The sequence below is a fragment of the Haemaphysalis longicornis genome, unplaced genomic scaffold (assembly GCF_048455015.1).
Source record: "Haemaphysalis longicornis isolate Haplotype H1 unplaced genomic scaffold, Haemaphysalis longicornis Haplotype H1 scaffold_2, whole genome shotgun sequence".
NCBI lineage: Eukaryota > Metazoa > Arthropoda > Arachnida > Ixodida > Ixodidae > Haemaphysalis > Haemaphysalis longicornis.
In genome coordinates this window covers 120,956,469-120,978,965 of record NW_027526295.1, presented here as the reverse complement: position 1 = coordinate 120,978,965, position 22,497 = coordinate 120,956,469, and the positions used below count along the sequence as shown (strand labels likewise).

General features: G+C 46.0%; 1 protein-coding gene across 3 annotated transcripts in view; it reads right to left on the bottom strand.

Moving 5' to 3' along the window:
* Window positions 1–22,264, bottom strand: part of LOC144169169 (uncharacterized) — a 30,308-nt gene extending 8,044 nt beyond the window's left edge. The window contains exons 1-2 of one of the 3 annotated variants that reach the window (XM_077698196.1): window positions 22,112–22,264; window positions 3,347–3,659 (exon numbers count right to left, since the gene is read on the bottom strand). In XM_077698196.1, the coding sequence (XP_077554322.1) occupies window positions 3,347–3,580 (234 nt within the window). In that variant the 5' untranslated portion in view covers window positions 3,581–3,659; window positions 22,112–22,264. Of the gene's footprint in view, window positions 1–3,346; window positions 3,660–9,605; window positions 9,796–12,881; window positions 13,011–22,111 lie in introns of those variants that run through there. The other 2 variants (XM_077698195.1, XM_077698198.1) reach the window with 2 other exon arrangements.
* Between the last annotated feature and the right edge of the window lie 233 nt (window positions 22,265–22,497).

Genomic DNA, 22,497 nt, shown 5'->3' with positions numbered 1-22,497 from the left:
CACATATATCCACAAATCAACATGGGCGAATATGTTTGATAGTAAACTTAAAACTTTGCGTAATACCGGGAAACACCTAATTTCTTCTATAAACCCGGTCCGGTCATATCCAAGAATATGCTCAGGAGTGAACAAATCAAATAATAAATATCCCAGTTATATCGACGCAAGGCAAGCTTCCGTGACCAGATGTCACCGTGGGGTCAGCGTGAGCTGATTATGGGGCCCCTGACATTGTTTTCAACCCATGCTTGGGGTCTACTGTCTCATCACTCCGTTTTCCCAAACTTTTACTAAACCTTACTGAACGAAGTTATCTCTTTCTCTCTTTCTTCCGCCCTCTCTCTCCCTCTCCATCCTTCTGCGTTTGTGTGTGTGTCTTATTAAAAAAACCGTTCGGTAATTCTACGACGCTAGAGAAAACACCTTCAAACACTGACACTCTCGCCTTATCGCTCAAACGTGCCTTATTTCAGTGCTTGGAAATCGTAATTACAACACTGCCTTGACACAGAATTAACGCTGTCGAGTCATACGTCTTAAGACCCACAGTTAGACGTCATCCGAAACTTTTTTACGCCAGGGAGTTAGGCATGGAAAGGCAGAAAAATATCGTTACTGCATATTTAGTTTGCGAGGTTAAAGGAGATTGTAGTTGTACTGTTTCTCAGTTAAACGACACTAAGTGTTTCAATTCTCGTTCCTGCTGGAATGTTTTCAGAATGCTAGGTAGATTTTAAGGCTAATTCAATGAGTGGAGCACGTGACTCTCACAGTGCTTTGTTTTCCACGCATATGTTGGTATTATTCCCATTTCTAAGGGGACACTTCTATGATCAACACGGGTATAAATGTAGCATAGAATGGCGGAAATGAACGAAGATTTCATTACGAGAAAGGGCACTATACAGCAGACACCACGAACACAGCCCTCTGTCTGGTCTGACACTTTCATACGATGGTACGCTTGTGTATCGACACCTAAATGCCCTCACTATTTCTATGCCACCTTGTCAGGTTCTTTTACATATTCAGTCCTTATCGGGAATTCACACCCTGTACTATGACCCTTCAATTCCCATAAGCCTTTACTGCGTAGGTTCCACTTCGCTCACACTAATAATAATTCTCGATGAATATCGGTCTTGTACGACTACATCAGAGGTGCGAGTCTGCTTCCGATACCCGGCTATCCCAACTAGGTGGCCCATGCTCTGTACGAAGAACCACTTCACTCGAACAGTTTACAGCTTAGATCGAGGTCGTCGAAAACGTGACAGCTGCCGCATGAATGCGTATTCCAACACCCTCGGAGACGCGCCTTCGACCACACCATAGCCCTACGCCTACCCAACCATCCTTCAATCCAATTGGACCTAAAGCCTTTCCTTTTAATAAAAGTTTTACTCTTCGTCCTCTGAGCAGAAGCATGGTCACAGGGTGCGACTGTCACTAAATTTTGCCCCCTCACCGATACCGAGCTCAGCCCCAATCAGTTGCGTCAACTTTGCGGATATTGTAATGTATAATAAACGCAAATTATTTAGTTCCATGCAACTGCGCGATTTTTTTATTACCAAGAACATGTATAAATTTCGACCTTCACAATACCAGGGCCACATATGTGTCCCCGTTTAAATTTCAGGTCGGTGTTGTCGTCGATCAGTGGTATCGTCGATCAAAATCCCACAGTTTCTATGCCTTGATTGTCCAGTGCTTTTAGCGGATCAGGCAAACTCTTTAAAAAATTTGTTATCGTGTTTGGGTTGTGTGTAAGGTGCGCAAGGTACAAAGGGAAGCTCTTTTTTAAATCCACCAATATCGAACGCTCGTGAGGCTGTGTCGCTTCGTGATCTCTGCTGTGAAAAGCACGAACGAGCGAAATAATTTGACGCAGGTGTGCCAAACAAGTTAGGAAAATGTCCCAATAGTACACACCAAGAGGAGGAAGCCTCCTCTTATTACACTGATTGGCAAACAAGAATAACGTTTACGCGATAAGTCTCTTGGGACTCTAGATGGTTCTTGTGTAGGCATAGACTTCCGTAATGTCGTGTGTGTTTAGAACACCGAGTGCTATAATTTGAGGAAAAATGGATAAGAATCCGGGAAAAATATTAAAGGGAAATTTATGTATTCGTCAGCGAGCTTGACTTGCAATTCCGTATGTGAGCTAGGGTAAAAATGAATGAAGGCATTTAAACACACAAGAACGCGCGCAAACACCATCAGCCACAGGAACGAAACACGAAGCGCAGGACCGCACACAACACACGCACATGAAAGTATGTTTGAATATGACTTTCACAGGATTTGGTAGGTATCTAATTGACCGTTGCTGGTAGAAGCGGCACCCAATTTTCAAAGACGGCATTTTGAGTTTTGGCCCACAACCGACTGCTCCTCAGGTAAAACGTCGGAAAGACGCATTTAATGAAGCTGTCTCGGCTGAAAGATGTGAAATAGTCTTGGCAAAAGCGTCAATCTTGTGGTCAAATTTTGTCTCTCACAGAAGAAAACGATTTACCATAATTAAAAACCTTTTAATGCTTGATAAATTGATGATTTCTGCTTTACATTATTCATAAGAAATAAACGCCAACCAGGCTGCAATTTTTAAACATATCATGGCTTATCGTGGTGGTGCTATTTCGATGCATTGCTCCGCGCGGGAAACATTTCGTTCTCTATGACACCCACTATTTAACTGTTCAGTCAATATCGATACCCATTTCGTGAAAGTCACAAGGCCTTCGTGCATCGTCCTTCACTGTGTAGGGCGGCTCCGACGAAAGCGTATTCGGTAAATAGGAAGCTCTGGACAGGCTGCAGGATACACCACCGTTTAAAAAGTACTGTGACAACGCTCTACCTTGGGGGACTGTGCGTAGCGCTTGTAAATGATTGAAATTTGGAGAAACATTCAATGTAGGTATTGAAATTTTTGTTTGTTTAAAGCACGTTTTAGGACTGCTGCCCAAATGCTTCTATGTTAGATGGTGCACCCTACCCATTGTGAGGAGAGGAACAGTACCGCGTAAGTTCTCCTGCCCCTCCCCCGGCCCGTCTTCGGACGGGTTTGGAGGGGCTCCAATACACCCTCAATGCCCCCAAACCCACTACATATACTCAAGTTGTTGAAACAATGCTTGTTTAAAAAGTGACGTAATCAAAGGATTGAGCTTCCTTGAAGTTGTGGTAACGTACTGTCCTTGTAATTTACAGCAGGAAACAATTACGACACTTGTTAATCTGACTTTAACTGTGCTGATATGCTTGCCTGTATTTCAAGCATGCGTAAACGCCTTTAGAAATCGCTCCCGCTTGCCGGCGCCCGAGGGCCTACCTTAGCCGTGGGCGTTTTCACGAAGTGCACGGGGCATGTTAGCACGTGAGCTCTGGTCACTGTGTCTTTGCAGTGGTTGCAGAAGCAGTGACCACATGTGGCGCGCCAAGCAAGTCCGGTGAGGTCACCGCAGCGCAGGCACTGGGCTCCGTCGGGTGGCCGGCCCTCGAGCAGCACTCGGGTGCGGTCCTTCAGCTCGGGGAAGTCGCACACTGTCACTTCAAAGCCTGGCATGGCTTAGTGGTTCTTGCCCCGACTTAAGTGTTCCTTGCTCTGACCACTGCCTTTCAGTGTCCTTTCTGCTTTCAGAAACCTGCAACGGAAAGGACAGAAATTCCTGCTGAGTTCGGAGTACAATGATTATATGTCTAGATGAGCATTTGTGCCGTATTCCATCGTTGTAATGAAGTGTTCGGGACATCAAGGTGGCTTCGTCATAAGCGATCCTTTGTTAAAAAGAATACGATTTTCTCAGTATGCACTGAATTGCCGGGGCACGACACCGAACTGCCGGGGCACGACACCGCTTGGCGCAGAATGGTCACGCCACTCCTGACATTCCAGATCCTGGCTTGCTGGGTTGCTGATACCTGGCGAATTGGCGGCCACGCTTGGTCACCTCCGGGGGACCTACTCGAGCCGACAGCAACCACTTGGAGCCTCGATCAACGCCCGAACCCTTTACCCGTCACCTGCCCGCCGACACCAGCCCGCGCCAAGAACTTCGCCTGGCAACTCTTCACTTCATCGACGTCACCGGTCACGTGGGACGAGCGCATCATACTTAACCGTCCAATCTTCACCGAACTGCCGGGGCACGACACCGCTTGGCGCAGAATGGTCACGCCACTCCTGACATTCCAGGTTGGTTACCTTAGCCGTTCTAAACAATACAGTACCAACAACTACTTTCTTATAGCGGTGTCGTGCCCCTGCGACTTCAAGTTGCGAAACTTGCTTTGCCTGTGTTGTGATGCTTTCACCTTGCAATTGTTATCAGAGTTAATGTTACTGCTGTCCGGCGATGTGGAGCTCAACCCCGGCCCAACCAAAGCTCAGATAGAATCCGTGTCTGCCGCTATCAAGCAGCTCGATGAAACCATCCTAGCCATCCGTGCAGACATTAACCAGCTCAAGGCAGTGCAAACTAACCATGAAACAGTTCTTTCAACACTAACAAACCGAATCTCACTTCTAGAATCAGCCCAAACCGAACCATCCCTGAACACCGCACCACATGACGCAGTTAGTATCAAACGTGAAATTGAAACTTTAAAAGCTGCTAATACCGACGCCAATAATCGGCTACGCCGTAACAATCTTCTATTCCTGGGAATTGAAGACTCAGCAAAGGAAACATGGGATGAGTCAGAGCAAAACGTCATGAAATTCTGCACCGACCATCTCGGAATTACGCTTGAAACAAATTCAATTGAGCGCGCTCATCGAATTGGAAAATTTTCAGCTGACAAAAAACGCCCAATTGTAATAAAATTAGCTCACTTCAAAACTAAAGAAAAGATCTTAAGCTGTGGACCTAATCTAAAAGAAACAACCTTCGCCGTGAGAGAGGACTTTGCTGCAGCCACCCGCATTGCGCGTGCGAAGTTGCTAAAGTTCATTCGACCACAAAAGTGCGCATTCAAGCTGAGGGTAGACAAGCTAATCGTCGGTAACAAATCTTATTTCTACGACCCGAAAACTGACAGCGTCAAGGAATTCAGTAACTCGCGCACCAATACGTTGGAAACTAACTCATCAGATATCCCATCAGATGGCAGCACGTGACAGGTTTCCAAGCATTCCACCTCGTGTAACACGCGTCCACGTCCCATAGCATTTGTAGATATGAACATCGCATTTACTAACGCACGAAGCCTAATACCGAAGCGCGACGAACTTCACAGTTTCATAACTGATGTCAGTGCTGACATAGTCGTACTAACCGAAACATGGTTGCATGAAGGTATTAGAGATACGGAGGTGTTCCCTGATATCTCGAATTTCACAATTTTCCGCCGTGACCGCCAAAGCAAGAGAGGCGGTGGTGTGCTTATAGCCATTAGAAATACCTTGTCATCCTCACTCGTTCTGATTGACAACAACATAGAATTAATCTGGACATGCATATCTACCGGAGCCCTTACATTCGTTTTTGGCGTCTGCTATAGACCGCCCGATAGCCAGCCAGACTTCTGCGACCTACTCCATCTATCCCTCACTGCAGTAACTAATAAATATCCCAAGGCGCCCATATTCCTCTTCGGAGACTTCAATTATCCATTAATCAGTTGGCCGTTGCTTTCCGTATCGAATGGGCCCTCGTCTAACGAACAAAAATTTTTGAACACTGTACTCGACTTTGATCTTCACCAGACCATAATGTGCCCTACCAGGGGCAACAATACCCTTGACCTTCTACTAACCTCGTGCCCAGAGGACATAAAAACCGTTAATATCCTTCCAGGTATTAGTGACCATAACCTAATCCATATTTGCATAGCCACTCCACTGAAAAAGAAATCACCTACACAGAAGATAATCACGGACTACAAGAGAGGAAATTTTGATGCCATTAATGCCGACCTAATCAATTTCTTAGATAACTTTAGGAACACGTACCTACATCGCAGTGTCAACGCTAACTGGGAACTCTTTAAAACAACGATGCTGAACCTTAAAAACAGATACATCCCTACTATTCTTATCAAATCTGATACTAACTGCCAATGGTTTAACAAACAACTAAAATTACTCTGTAATCGAAAAAAACGCCTCTACAGAAAGGCTCACCAAAGCCAATGCCCCGCCGCATGGGAACGCTACCGCTCATGCGCTAAACATTATCTAAACGAACTTAAAGCAGCTAAAACCAAATTCTTTTCCAATGACCTGCTATCAGTTCTTCAAACTAATCCTAACAAATTCTGGCGCATGCTCTCCCCTACACATCGATCTAGTCAAATAGACCTTGTTAACAATCATGGAGACCCAATCGATCCCTCCCAGTGTGCTTCTGCTTTAAATAACCACTTTTCGTCCGTATTTTCCGCTGCTAACAACAACGACACCGAATCATTGCCCAATCATTCCTCTGTAACAATGCCAGAAATTGATATCAGCCCAGACGGTATATATAAACTGATCAATGACCTGAAACTTTCATCTTCAGCCGGCTGCGACAAAATAAATAGTAAATTGCTAAAGAACACCGCATCAGTGTCAAGCCTAATATTGCACTTGATCTTTACCCAATCACTACAAACAGGAGACGTCCCTGACGACTGGAAGAAGGCTCAGATAATACCAATTTTCAAATCAGGCAATCGCGCTTCGCCAGCCAACTACCGCCCTATTTCATTAACCAGCATCGCATCCAAACTGCTCGAACACATCATTGCGTCAAGTTTAATGACCCATCTGGAATCCATCAATTTTTTCTATCATCACCAACACGGCTTCCGGAAACTTCTGTCGTGCGAAACGCAACTGGCTGAATTCACGCACGACTTACAAAACTTCATGGACGATAACATTCAAACAGATGCCGTATTTTTAGATTTTTCAAAAGCATTCGACCGTGTCCCCCATAACCAATTAATCCTTAAGTTGTATAACCTCGGAATCCCTCTCAATACTATTTCTTGGATCAAGAACTTCTTAAAAAACCGCAAGCAATACACTAGCGCAAATAACTACGACTCTCCTCTCTCTGATGTAACGTCGGGCGTCCCCCAGGGTGCCTGTCTCTCCCCTCTGCTGTTTCTAATTTACATTAATGACTTGCCTACTAACATATCATCAAGGTTAAGACTCTTTGCAGATGACTGCGTTCTATACTCCCCCATCCGTAATCCAGACGACAGCGCTGCTCTTCAAAAAGATCTACAAATGATTGCAACCTGGTGTAACAAATCACTCATGCCGTTAAACCTAACTAAATGTAAAGCAATGTCGTTCACCCGCAAACGCACCTCACCTCATTACGCCTACTGCATTGATTCAGTTCCGATTAGCTCTACATCTTCATACAAATACCTCGGATTGCATATGTCATCGTCACTTTCATGGGAAACTCATATACAAACTATCTGTTCCGAAGCCTCCCGCACACTAGGATACTTGCGCCGTAACCTGAAATTAGCCTCACCAGATATTAAAATGTTAGCTTACCAAACTTTTGTGAGACCGAAACTCGAGTATGCCTGTTCAATTTGGCACCCCTGGCAATCATATCTTACTAACGATCTAGAAAGAATCCAAAACCGCGCCGCCCGTTTCATTTGCTCCCAGTATTCTAACGATATCAGCGTGACCGCACTAAAAGAATCATTGAAGCTGCCATCTCTTGAATCACGTCGCATTGTTTGCCGGCTCAGCCTGATCCACGCTTTCTTCTATCGCCCACAATCACGGCACGCCCTCTTACAACCATCACACAGAACGTCATCCCGCATTAACCACAGCCACCCTATAGCACCAATCAGCGGCCGCACCTCAGCCATGAACAACTCCTTTTTCCCCAATGGAATTACCCTATGGAACAACCTGCCTGATAACATTGTCACGTGCGGCAACCGCCAAACCTTCCGAAATAAACTTAACAGTCACATATCACAATCTTAGTAAATAGAGCTAACATATGCCCTTGTAGATTACTTTTTGGAGCCATGTATTTTGCGTTTATGTCTATTGCAACACTTTTTGTGCCACTTTGTTTTTCCTTTTTTTCTTTTTTCTTCCTGCTGTTTGGGTTCCTGGTTGAGCAGAAATTCATACCTTGTACGCCCCCCCTTATGTAATGCCTTCGGGCCTTTAAGGTGGAAATAAATGAAATGAAATGAAATTCTGAAAAATGAATCGCTTCAATCTCGTTATACAAAGATTTTCTGCATTTTGAAGCTATAAAGGTACCTGCTGGAAAGATTCGCTTTAAAGCCTTCTGAAGCGCGTAATATTAGCTGTTTTCCACGGGAAGTGACGCTGGGCGGGGAAAAAGATATGGTTGGTGATGGCACAATGAACAAAATATTAAGACTATTGCTTGCTTCTTCCGAGATCGCTTCTCCTACCAGACATGAGCTGGCAACATATCCTTCAACGTTGCACCTGGAAAGATAACGGGCGTGCTTGCACGCGTCTTTATGGCGCGGTGCGGTGATATCTACCCCGTAGCAACTACAAGAAAACGCGCACTTTCTTATTTATCCACGGATCCTCAACCTCAAGAAGACCATCGAAGATGTACCTAAAAAGGTGTAAGTCGTGGAAACGTAAAAATAACGTGTGGGTCGCGCCAGTAGCGTTTAGTTTTGACATAGAACGATTTACGCTTGTTATGACTGTAGGTACACCAAGGTACTGCGATAAGCTTGAAACCGAATCGGCTAAATGTTAGATCTGGCGTTCTCCTGCACGTGCTTGGCCAGGCAGCAAGCCAAGCCGCTCGAAAACTCTCATGCCACCTGAAACCCCATAAAAATGCACAAGAAATCGATAAGATGACGAATCACTTCTCGAATATACACGTGTAGGAAGGGGTTTTCTTGGGTGCGTGGGCGCACATCCGCAGCAACAATATACAGTATTGGCTTGGAACCATAATTCTTGAAAAAACCGTGTTTTTGAAATCGATCTATCTTTTTCCTGCAGTCCACTGCAGAATATTAATACCTTCAAAAGTAGTATAACTGGAAGGCTTGGAAACATTAGCCCCCTATCAGTTTTACCTGTCTTCAAAATTGTAAGGCATTCTTTTAAGTTTCTCTTTTATGGCATGGCGTTGGCCGCGTTGCATCCTGCCAGTCTAAAGCTAAGCTATATATAATTCTTAACACTTACTGCTTATTTTGTTCGGCCGCATGAGTAAATTTGATAAGACGGTTTCTATTCCATTTCGAATACTTGTTTTGAATTCGCCACTAAACGCGTCGAAGTTACACTTAGGCAATGGTGCCTACTTTAGTGCAGCATTACGTAATGATTTAGGACTCCGAGGGTCTCTGGGCGTGTTTGTAACCTGCCTGCATAGTAATGCAGAGACTGAATTCGGTCTTCAAGTACTCTTCATTTGCGTCAATATAACGCCGTAATGGCTACGTCACCGCAATCGGCAGGTTTTTGGTGATACCAGTCACGCACAATAACCTCTCGAATTATTCGCATTATTATTACTTTGACACTTCAGTTAGAGCAGTTAGTGGAAAAGAGGCTAGGCGTTCATACCGAAATTAGGGTAAATGTTCGCTTCAGGGCTTACCGGCTTTCCCTTGCATCCTCATGGTCGTGTATCTGTGTTTCTTGTGACTCGAAGCTTTTAAGGCTCCCTGGGAAATCATGGCGATGCTTTCTCGGCCGACACGACGGGCTTTTCGTGAGTGTGCGCAACCATAAACCCAACGGGTGGCTAACGTACGTCATCGCGCCCGTTACGTTCAAGGGTAATCTGAAATCCTTAGCGGTGTCTGACGCCTCTCTGTAGAGAAACAGCTGTCGAAGCGTCTACGCGGGCAGCACGCTATTCGCGAACAATTACTGCCAGTTTCAGCCACATACGTATCCGCTGACTGTTTAAACATTGATGGCGTGCAGGCGTAAGACTTCCAAGGGGCGCCTTTTGTTCATTCTGTTATGTCTCGCCTCTCCTCTTCTTTTCACGCGTAAGCACGAGATAAGGGGCAATGAAGCGTTCCTTAGGATCGCTCTGCTCTAGGTTGGCCGTTTTGGACGGCCTCTACACATGCCGGTCAGCACAGCTAGGACTCCTCGTTGCTCGTGGAGGAGAAGTTGATAAAAATCGCGCAGTTGCATTTTTTCGAACGCTCTGTTCACTCGCTCAAATTTTTTTGACTGATTGTGAGGTTTAACGCGCCGACACTGCACAGGCAAGTAGGCGCGCCGTAGTGGAGGTCTCCGGATTAATTTTGACCTCCTGGGGATCCTTACCGTGCACCGAAATCTCAGACACACGGGGGTTTTCGCTTTTCGCCCCCATCAGGACTGTTTTTGCAAAGAATTTATTCCCTAATTCACTGCTCACACGACGGTTGCCGTAACTAGATTACTTCATTTTATTTATTTGCACGAAAGTGTGGTATTTTGACAAGAACAAAAGTCAAAAGTAAAAAAAGCACCACAATACAAAGGAAAAAAGGAAGAAGCTTTCACACACAGTGGACTACTTGAAAGTAACTGGGTCAATGATGGCGTGAGCTGGAAAGTTGTCACAACCAGATATAGTTTCGAGTTCGAGAAAGTAAAAAAATACAGATTTGTCTCCCAGTTAGTTATGTATGCCAAATTTACGTTGATGGTCGGTACTCATGGGTTTAGGCAATTTTTGTATTGCTGTAAACTGTGCTACAATATTTGAATGGAACTATCATATTGCCGTTGTTTTGCTCGGTTGAAACCTGGGGTTATTTGTGGGACATAGTATTCTTTGCTGTGCACTTTTACCGCGGAATTTGTGTTCGAAGCGCTGTTTTCGAAATGAACAATCAACAATAAATATAATCTGTTCTTCGACTTTTAAATAGACAGCAAAGAGCACTCAGTATTGCCTTATTTGAAAGTTCGGGCATTTAGTAACGTACTACACCTATATTCGTCATTAAACGGCGTCAACGTTACACAGGAGTTACTTTTAGAGACATCTTTCAAACCACACGCCGGCTTGAGGCTTCCGGTGTGAAATAAGTTTTCTGCTGCACCGAGTAATGGGTGGGAAGCGAGTTAATACGTCCTATCTAAAGAAGCGAGCTATCTATGACCACCATGCAGCCGGGGAGACTTAAAAGCTACGCGGCCTTCTTTTCGTAATGTTTATTTTCTACTTCCGTGGGAGCGGTGTGCCATGAGATCTGCACGTAGGTTTACATATGTCCATATCATGTGTGCAAAAGCGGCGGTACCAATGACAACGCAGTTTTGGCTCGCCGCGGCTCCTTATTGCCGATGCTCAATACGGAATGTATGCGGCTTGGAACCACTGCCTTCCTTGGTTGAAATCCGGCAAGGGTAGGGCTTCGTGGGAACGTACTTTTAAATCGCGTGTTCAGATTGTGAACTGGTCGAGCGTGACGATCTGAACTGGTGGTTTCGCATGGAAACGCGCATATCAACAATTATTTGTTGCAAAAAAGGCGAATGATTTTTACGTACGTGTTAGGGTCACCAATGCTGCGTCCAAAGTAGGGTGTTGTTGGGTTAGTTAAAAAGATCATGCACTACAAACGGCGTGTCTTGAACTGGGCATACTTTCGCAGCGTAGCGAGGCAAGCGAAAACATTTATCCTGAATATGCTTCACTGTATGCACATGTTCAAAGAAGCAATGTCCTTATACTGCTGATCGAAGGCTGTATTATGGGCACTCCGAAGTGCGTGCGGTGTTTTCAGCCTGAAGTGAGGCTCATGCAGCTTGTAGTTTCAGGAAAGATTTGCACCTGTCGGGCCCCGTCGTATTGCACTCAGCCCAACACAAATTTCATAAGTTTGACAGCTGGAAAAAACCTTGGAGTATTCAAAGTGTTTGTGAGTTGGGCACAGTAAATGCAATAAAATACCGTTTACAACAAGAATCCTCGTGCGCTCCGGGCGTTCAAACACACTGTCTCTCAAGGAAGGAGTATTATATGGTACAGGGTAACGACTAGCGCCAGTTCCAAAATATATATCTCAAAATAAATTATGTGATACTTGGTCCCTAGTACGACGCTATACAGAGGGTCATCACATCCGTTGTTTTGTATATTGGGCGATTGCAGAAGTGACAGAGATGCCATCGCGGTTCCTCCTTCCATTTGTGTGGCTGCGTGGGTGTTTAAGGAGAATGACTGAAATGTACATTTAATGAGAACGAGGCTTGAGGAACTGGAGGCTATTTGCCCACTAGGATAAAACCATGGACTTACCCGTTGATTAGGTTAACTCACCAAGGAAATCATCGTACTAGCGAACACTAAACAGCGACAAAGGAAAAGAGGCGACGAAACAGCGTGTGTTTCGTCGCCTCTTTTCCTTTGTCGCTGTTTAGTGTTCGCTAGTACGATGATTTCCTTAGTAACCAACTCGCCCAACTTACCGCCTTAGTAGGTTAACTCAAGTTCACTACATCCGGTGCCTGATTGCCAATTGCAGGCATGGTGTGCGATGAAGAAGAAATAAAAACCCCGGAACAAGATTCGGGCGTACCGTAAATGTGTCGCTGCGGTTGGTATTGACCAGCAACCTTCCACTACTGCGCACTTCAGCTGATACCTAACTTCGATGCGTGAAACACCCAGTTTAATTTGTTTTGAGAAGGCCGCCAAGATGTAGAGTAAGAACAATAGAATGGCTGTCTCACGGCTTTTCTACAGCAACGACGTACCCTGTCTGTTTCTTTCGTGTCGCGGTACAGTGTCATCGCGACTCCATTCATAAATTCGCTCATTAACGGCAAAATATATTTGAGCCTTTGTTTCGCGTTGCCCACTATGCGTCGTGCGCCATGCTAGTACAGTGAAGGCACCCGCCTCCAAAAGGAAACTGACCTTGAAGGTTGGAGCGCTAGCTGTTACAACGATTGGTGGACCGTGGCTGCTTACTGTCTGACAACTGCGCTCGCTCGCGTACCGTACGAGACACAGCAACGATGGCGTACGTCGTTTCCTGCCTCCGATGTATGTGTGAGTAAAGAGGGACGGGAAGGGGGGAGAGTGTTATCAGCCTTATCTCTCACGGAGCGCGTAACGCGGGGCAAAGATCTAACGCCGCGGGTTTTTACACAGGAGAACCCAAATGCGCCCGTTGCCGTCCCCGAGTTCTTCACGTGCTTTCGATTACATATACGGGACCCAACGCCGCCTTGACACTCCTTTGTGAGGAGTTTTGCTATATTGTCGCTGGTCTATACGGCTCCGTGAGCCGTAAATGCGTGAAGTCGGTACGTCACGCCAAGTGACACGGCGTACGGGCTGCGTGGTTGGCTACTTGCGAGCGGAGCAAAGCAAACGGGGCCTATGTCATAGCGGCTGAAATGCGGTGCAAGACATGCAGAAGCGAGCCTTCAAGAAAACGTGTGAAATTATAAACACCATTGTCCGATCCTATAAGGAAAAGGGCAATATAGAGCATTGAGTTGTATGCTTTACGCCACTGTTGCGACTGTGCCACGGTGCATGGGGGCACCATTGGGCCACTCCGAGGAATGCTTTCATGTGATCCGAATGAACCACCCTTGCCGAGCCGTGATCTCACGTTAGCGTGTCCATAGGTGGCTCGGACTGACAAAATTATTCCACTGCTTCTGAGCTTCTTGCTTGGTGCATGTCGAAGTGAACGGATAAAAATGGTAGAGCAGTTGGGCCTTATCCTCGTTTCGGCATTCTTTGGGTAAATGAGATGGTAAAGGGGGCTAGGCCGCTGTCGTTACTGTAACAGGGACCGCGCGGATGCAGCACATCGTTGTATTTGTATTGTTTGGATTTGATCTTAGTTGGTACTTATTAGCCTATCAAAATCCAGCCTTAGGGTTGTACCTTAGGAAACAGAAATTCTGACATTTGTCGCGAACATTTTAAATAACCCCTGCTTGCTTAGTTTTTTTGAAGTTAGCGCCTGAGTCTTCAAACAGACGAAACGAGGGTAGCAACAAAAGCTCCACCTCTACTCCCTTTCTTGAAGAGTCGCTAGCAGTGGTAAATGGTAAAGAACGCGTTTTTTTAGTTGTTGGGGATGAACAGTTGTCAGCAGCCACTTAAGCCCATGACACGTGCAACAAATTGTGTCTTTATTACACGTAGGGTCGCTTTGATACATTTTAGGTGACGTTTTACGCCACCTGAAATCAACTAGGATGCCAGAGCAGTTAAACGGTGTTGGAGCGCAAGAGTCGAACCGAAAGCAACGTGCGTACGCACCCGTATTGAGCGTTAAAAAGTAGTGCCGATATGTAGTAATGAAATCGCATTAAATAAAAACTATGTTTACAATTCTGGTGTCTGGAGAACGACGAGAAATCGATCTTTCTGGAAATATTTTCACAACTCTATCTTATTGCTTGGATGATGCAAAGTATCACGAAAAAACAGTGACTTTTTGGTTAGCATGCGGCCGGAACTCTTATTTCGCGTTGATGCGTCGCGTGGAATTTCACGTGGGCGTTTAATTTTCCCACTCGGTCCCGCTGTTTCTCGTGGGTGTTTTTTTTCTTTCTCATAACAGTGAGGGAGTAGAACTGTTTTATCAACTTGTTGCAGTAGGAGTGATTCTTTACTGCAGAAATCTATGCGATTAGCGGGCAGCCTTTGCTCGGAATGCCAGGAGTTCAGGTAGAGCGAAAAAAATGTAACTCCACCGAAAAAGTGAAACGGGCACAGTCTGTAAGGTTCACTTGCTCTGTTTTGTCCAGTCACTCGTCCTGTCGCTGTCGTCGTTGTCCTCGTGGTCGTAGCTCCTTTTGACGATGTGGCTGGAGAGTCTGCTCGGGCTTGACGACCGCCTTGCAGAGTGGAGGTGTTGTGTTTTCGACTTCGAGGACCACAGGGACGACGTTCCGACTGCCTGACCGTTGTTCGTACCGGTCACATTCAACCACCGCACCTCACTTCCTCTTCCACGGGATTGCAGGGCCCCAAACCGCTGTCGCTGGCAGCTTCTTATTCGCCGGGGTCTTGCACGAGCTCGGATTCTCAGCGCGGGAGGTAGTGCTAACGACCTTGGGACCGCGTGCCTTGCGTCATCTTCTTTTTTCTCTACGCGTGATGCGTCACGCGCAGATGCCAAGACCACCGAAGAAAAAGGCACGCCGGCACGCCTCTTCAGTGTTCTTGGCATCACAGCCTGCCATTGTTTATTTTTGTAGTGCACAAATGTAATGCACAATGTAGTGCATTTTTATGGCGCGGCCCATGTTACACTGGCCGGGCATGACAAATTTGAGATTGGTTGGGTTGACTATCTCTCGTCGTATACATTTTCCCTAACTGGGGCAGGGGTCACAGTAAATTTTTTGCCAACTTTATTTACATTAGGTGGGCTGTCCAAATTAGAAGGGTTGAGTTTGTCTGGTTCCAGAAACGCTTTAAACTTGTGAACAGGCTGCGCACAAGTTCACAGCATGTGGTATTGATTGGTGACAGGTGGCTTGGATATTGGTCTCCTGGCGAGGGTATGTTTTCCTTTGTTTCTTTGTCATCTCATCTAGTGTGCTTAGGCGTCGTGTACCCATAGGGTGGCTTGAGCATTTAAAAGGGGTTGACGGGTGGTGTATGAGAACCGTTAGTGAATGGAGTCATCAATCCTGTGTTGATCAGAGAGCCGTTTTTCTGGACGTTTCGCCCCTAGTGCTTAATGACCTGAACGATTTATGCGTAGTTGCTTGCTCGGAAGAATGAATGCACTGCGTAGATTTCCGCCCTTATACTGCTTGACGTAAATGATCGGCTATATGGCCTTCCCAGCCATCTCAAATGTAACGTTAACGTGTGGATGGCGCCAACAGCTGTTGCTGTTTATACAGAACTGTCCACACACTGTATGAGTGCACATGCGCAATGCACTTCTTTAAGTATGTTTAAATATCGTTACGTGTATAGAAACATAAATGCTGTCATGAACCTTCGCCAGCATCGTGCGGGAAGTTGGGATAATAATGATAAGCATGGCCGACTACCCTACGGCGGCCAACCTCCCCCTATGAAGATGGATGGCCAATTGAACGTGTGTCTTCGGTTGCATGCGAGCTGAGGGTTCATACTTATGAAGTCGAGTCGATGAATGAAAGCTAAACGTTCTGCTTGAAGCGGTGAAGCTGGTGGTCGGGATCGGGATAAATCATGTGCTACAAGTATGGAAATACAGTCTGGAGAGGTTCAGGCAGCACAAATTGTTAGGCGTGAGACTTACATATGTACGAGTGTCAATTTCGCAGGGTTCTTTAATTATGCGAAGAGTGTTGCTGCGTTTTTATCCGGGTGCGCCTGCGGCGCGAATGATTGGATGAGATGCCGTAGTGACAGTAAATTAGTGAGAGATATTTGCCAGTAAAGATAGGTGTAGGAGAGTTTGGGAGTGCATGGCGTTGTAGTTCATACCACCACCGTAGCATACTGCCATTTTCGCGTCCAAATCTCTATGCTGGGGCGTGAAAAAGTTTTTTGAAAACATTATTTTTCCTATCTCCCGTTTTAACGGCAAGGTATCGGTTATTCTGCCGGTGTGGTGTGTTTTGGCGTCTTCGGCTTGTGTGCTGTCTTCTTGGGAATCTTGAAGAGTTTAAAGGGTGGTGTAACTGGGTCAACACACATGTCCACTTCTGGAAAAGGAGTACTGTCCCCGCGGCGTCCACTTGAAGAACCTTTGAAAATGCGTTTCTTAAGCTGGCTTGATAGAGCTCCGTTTCTCTGGGAGGTTTTGCACGTATTGCTCAACGACTTCGAAGGATTGAATCGGAATTCGACAATCGTGATAGGCTTCCCACGCTACTCTCTGCAGGCTTTGTACAGCGTGATCTGCTTTTCTTAGATTCATGTGCAGTTGTTCGTTCCAAATAAAAATACGACCTGCTTAGGCTTCTTCCGCTTAGACCGGTTACGTTAAATGATCAGATAGACTTTCTCCGGCCATCTCAAATTTAGCATTAACGTGTGGATGGTGTCGGCAGATCTTACTTTACAAACGGGGTCACCCACGCATTTCATGAGTGTAGATGCACCAAGGTACTTATTTAAATGTCCATACGTAGAAGCCTAACTGCCAATATTGTCATCAACCTTGGGCAGGCAACATGGCGCGCGAAGTTCGGATAAAAATGCTAAGCATAGCCACCAACCCTGCTCCGGCCAGTCGGCACCTCTTTAAATATCGGCCACTATGCTTGAGGGACTGAGGGTTAACGAGCTGAAAGAGAAGTAACAGAACGGTTGGAGATCGGTGGGCCAGGCTGCGTGCCATCAAGTTGCCAATGTGTCCTTCGCTTACGTTGTGAATTTTGCTGATACACCTCAATCCTGTCATCTCCGTGCTGCCATGGAACAGTGTCATTACTGATCGTTGGATCTGGTGTCCCACCGCGTGCGGTTTTGACATACCTTAAAGTTACCTTGAAACACTCTTTGAGCAGTGCAAGTAAACCTGCGCTACGTTTAGCTTACACTGCCTGAGCCAATTATTACACGTGCACGTGAAGCGGTGAGCGCGCAAATCGCTGTGAAAGACGCGGAAAAACCAACCGCGCTCTCTTCAGTTCTTTTCATTATGCACCCCTGGCATGGCCTACACGACGTCATTGAGGCCATGGCTGTCTGTTGGCTGTCACTGGTCAACTTCGCGGCTTATTTCCCGCATTTCCTGTGACGATCCGCCGTCGTCGGCGCTGTATACGAACCTCTTCTATACCTAAACCTGTGCGCACAGTTTTGCCGTTTCTTTTGTGTTGTGAGTGCGCGCGGAGTTTGAGCGATGAGGTCAATACTTTCCTTTCAACCAGACCACTCGACAACAAATGTTTATTGCTTCAAAAACGCTTTACCAGCCCACTCAGGCAGCCATGCTTGCTTTTTTGTGACACCAGACAGGAAATAGGCCCCTCCACGTTGCGGAGAAAAGGAGAAAACTTCCCGGTCTGTGATATATCGCAGGCGGCGGAAGAAAACGGTGCGAGCCGCCCCCGTCTCCGGGAGAAAGCGCGCAGCTTTCGTCGCGTTGTCCGCGATCGAGTGGTTGAGAGGGAACGATTATGCGCGATTTCTCATCGCGCGTAGTTTCGGGGGTAGTGAACAGATTTTCGTAATTCTTGCGGGAGGAGACTGCTGCGACAATAGACTTTACCCCCAAATACATTATTAGCAGTCGATGGTAAAATCTGCAGGGCCCCTTTAAGTTATGCCCAATGACAGCTCAGAAGTGGCCCAAACTCCGACATATTGTCGGGGAGACTAATAAGAAGGCCAGGTGCTTCTCTAATATATACACGTGCACGTGCACGAGGAAGTGCTTTCGGTTGCCGAAGGAAAGAATGTACAAGTTCGTTTGGAGACTACACGCCAGCAGAAAACTTGTTTTGGAATACCGAGGCCACAGTTGCATGCGCACCGCACTATACTGATACTTTCAAAGCTGGAAAGAATAAAGTAAAATAAGTGGTAAAAGAGAACACCGTTTTAGTGATATTTGTTTATTCGCCATTATAAGTAAATTTTTAAGTCTCCTAATATCGTCTAGCGGATTCCGACCACCAAGCTGAAAGGAAAGCTTAAAACCACTATGATCACTTCGTACGCTTTCTTATTTTCCGGACGATAACATTTCATGAAACGGGAATGTCTGTTTTATTTTAAAAGCTTACTCCTATGGCGCGACCAGTGCTTTGAATGTGCCTTTGAACGCGTGGAAACTAGACTTGGGCAGAGATGCTTACTGTAGCGGATGGTTACTAAAGTATTTACAATCCCGTGACTCTCTAAGAGTTGCCCGTGTTTATATTCACTTATGCAGCTCCCGAAGCCGAAATTCGCATCCGCAGATTCGTTTGCAGCAGCACAACGTCGTACTTGCACGCCACCGGCAAAGGCAGGTCATTACTGATACTAGTCATATGTATTGGATTGTACGATTATTAGCTCAATGTTACTTTACTCCTTCAGGCAAAGTAGTAAGTGGAGAACAGTCGAGGTAACCGTGGTCGAGGCATTGAAGCCAAAAATATGATCAGGTCTTGGGGTCTGCATTGAAATATTGAGAGCTGTACCGCTTTCCTTTTTACCTCCACGGTTGCGGTTTGAACGTAGGTCTTGTGGCTACAAGCCTTAAAAGCCCCCTGGAGAAGCACGAAGATGCTCTTAAGGTTCGGAACATTGCTGGCGCTAGGCTGGACAAGATGCTGAACAAAGAGGATGTGGCATTAAGCACACGAGTAAGTTTGTCGCATGCTGCTCCGGGGTTGTCTATACGATACCTTTGTCATGCAGGAAGGCTTACATAGGCCAAACTGGACGCTGCGTTAACGAACGACTCAGAGAACACAAAAATATGTGCAAGCAAGTCTCAGCCCCAGGGAACGTGGCTGCCCACTGCGCCAGACATGGGTGCTCTGCGAAATTCGAAAGCACCACGATCCTCTTTAAATCTTCAGAAACGATTACCCGCGAGATATGGGAAGCCTACGCCATCCGAAAAGAAAAAAGACTGCATCAGTTAGCCATCGATTGCACTGTCGACAACTGAGATGGCACTACTTAACAGTTCGTAGGCAAGCGCATGCGCATGACAAATATTGTATACATTTTCAGCGAGATTGATTAACTCCACCTTTGACGTCATCTGAATTTTTCCTTTACAAGTTGTGTTTGTTGTGATTAATAAATCAGTTCGGTAGTGTGCGATTCATTTGTGTGTAATTCGTCGTCCTTGCCCAGCCTAGCGCCATCAATGTTAAGAGTAAAAAAACCAACTAGCCCCATTTCAAGCTCTTACGGTTGATACGAATGAATTTGTCTGCTTGCGCAACACAAGGCCAATAGGCGGCTCACGCACGTCGTTGCGGCAGTAACGTTCAAGGTATCTGTGAATTGCTTGGCAGTGTTTGACGTCTTTCCGTGGAGAGAAGGCTTTCGAAGCGTTTTCAGTGCGTCTCCGCCGACGTGGCGATATGCGCGACCGGTTACAGCTAGTTTCTGCGACATACTTATCCGCTGACTGTTTAAACAGATTGTTGGCATGCAGGCGTAACGCTTCCAAAAAGCACCCTTCGTTTAGTGTGTTATGTCTCACCTCTTTCCCTTTCTGAGCACGTGGACAACATAGAAGGGGCAATGATGCGCTCTTTGCTCTGCGTTGGCGGTTTTGTATGGCCTCTGACACGTGCCGTAAGTGCACCATAGCTGAAGGTGTTCGTTACGTGTGCCTTACAGTTTTACTAGAGCCCCGTAGTCTTCCTGCAAGAGCACGATTTTTTACGGTATAGCTGTTGGTATGGTTAACTTCTTTCCGCAAGGATAAATTGTTTCACGTTGCACAGATTACAAGGCAATCGCAGTAACAACTTTGTTTCATTTCATTCATTTCAATCGAGGTGTTGTGTTGCAACATGAAAAATGAGAGGCAAGAACGGCGTGTAAATACATTAAGATAATTCACATAAATCACACAACAAATCACACAACACGACGCAAACACTTCCCACAACTATACAGACTACACGTCGACCACACCCAGCGTTTTTCCTGTCTGACAATCCCAAGTTTTCTATCAAGTGCGGTTTTAAATATTTAGACGACGTTAAATATTTAGACCTAATTTCATACCACGCATTATCGCACCCTGTCCCTATACACCAGCCATGCTCATTGTCGTTTTCTGATGTTACTTTTGTTTTTGCTGACTTATCTTAGTGTTTGCGGTTTAACCTTTTAATATATAACCGTTGTTTTGGCGCTCTTTGCTCCAGTTGGCCTTGCGCCACTAACATGTAACCATCATCATCACATTAAAATAATTCAAGCTTGATCTCGTTCCTGATTTCTCTGATTTGGGGCTTGGCCCGATGCGCGTGCCTTTCTCTGGCTTCATAAGTCCGCAACGTGACGTGTCTTGAAAGTTTTTCGTATACGATTTCGACTTGCTTGCTTAGTGCTCTAACGGTCAGAGTTGCGTTTGCTCGCTTTAACAGAGACATTCTGCTGCCTGGCGCACCTTTTATAGTCCACAGATATCGGCATTTCGTCGCTGCCATTCAAATTCCCCCTTCTTTTGCTGCCCTGCACTGGCGGCACTCTCGATTTTACAACACGTACAAGCGTTGACGGGAGTAACATGGCCCGTCGACAAGGCGGCAGCTGACTAGCCGCGCTTCGACTTTACCCCATGGCAACGTTGTCACCGTTGGGGGAGCGGATTTCTCCACGCGCTGTCCACTCTGCCGTTCTGTTCTTTTCTATAGCTTGCTGCGTGAACAGAGCGACGGGCAAATCAACAATGCGCCGCAAAAATGTTGATGACATGCCACTTCTATTGCTCACACAGCAGAAAAACAGAGTTGTCTTCGCCCAGACGTATGAAATTGACTGGATCGGACACCGCTACGATGGAAGCGGAAATGTCGTTGCGTTCATAGCTGCTTTAGGGGCCGAAAGAGTAAAAAATGCACAATTTCTGCAAGTTAGGAGTGCGAACATGTATAGTTTTATTGTATTCAGTTTCCTGTGCATTCGGCAGTTGCAGCTATGAAATACATACTGTCTCAGTTTCGCCCGGCGTTCGGCTACTAATTCAAATAGGGTGATAGGAAGTACAGTATATTTGTTATCTAGGATAAAAATATACACTGACTCAATTTGTATGGGATAACTCAGAAGTTGACTAAATTCCGCGTTAAATTTTTTGTGGCGGCAGTGGTGTTTTATAAGTTAAAGAAAAAGTAAATCATCCAATGCAATATTCGTGCGGACGGTAAATGTTTTCAGCGTGTTGAAATCGACCCGCAGCCTTACGCTACAGCGTGTCACATTAGCCAGAATTTGAACTTCGGTCACCAAGCTTAACGTGTTTTCGGAAGAACGCTAAGTATCATTTTAAAAACAACCCGAATAAGCGCTTCTCACGGCTTTGGCCACGACTTTGATGTTACCATTCATTCCCCTGTATTCTTGTCCGGTGTTATCAGTCTTCTTGTCATGAGGTCGCTCATTGAACGCAAAAATGGATAAGATATTGTTCCGCAATGCTCACATTTCCTCAAGCACCGCGATAGTGCAGCAACGCCAATCTGTAAAAGAGAACTGACCTTGGAGGCAGGAGATCTGGGCGTCAAAATGACTGGTGGACCATGGCCGCTTGTTACGTTCACCGGGTGACAGCTGCAGTCACTCGCTGAGAGAAAGGAACGCAGAAACGGCACTGTTTGCCGTTTCCGGTCACCCGTGCGTGCGCGAAAGAGAGTTGGAAAGGCAGGAGAGCGTTCTCGGCCTTATCTACTACGCAACGCGTAACGTGGGGCAAAGATCCAATGGCTTGAGTTTGTAGTCTAAGAACCCGAAAGGCGCGCGCCGGTGTCCCGGAGTTTTTCACGTGCTTTGCGATTACGAATACAGGCGTTGCGCTGCCTTTACACTCCTCTAGGTGAGGCTCCCGGGTCTCTACTGCCGGGTGCGCCGTAAATGCGTGCTGTTG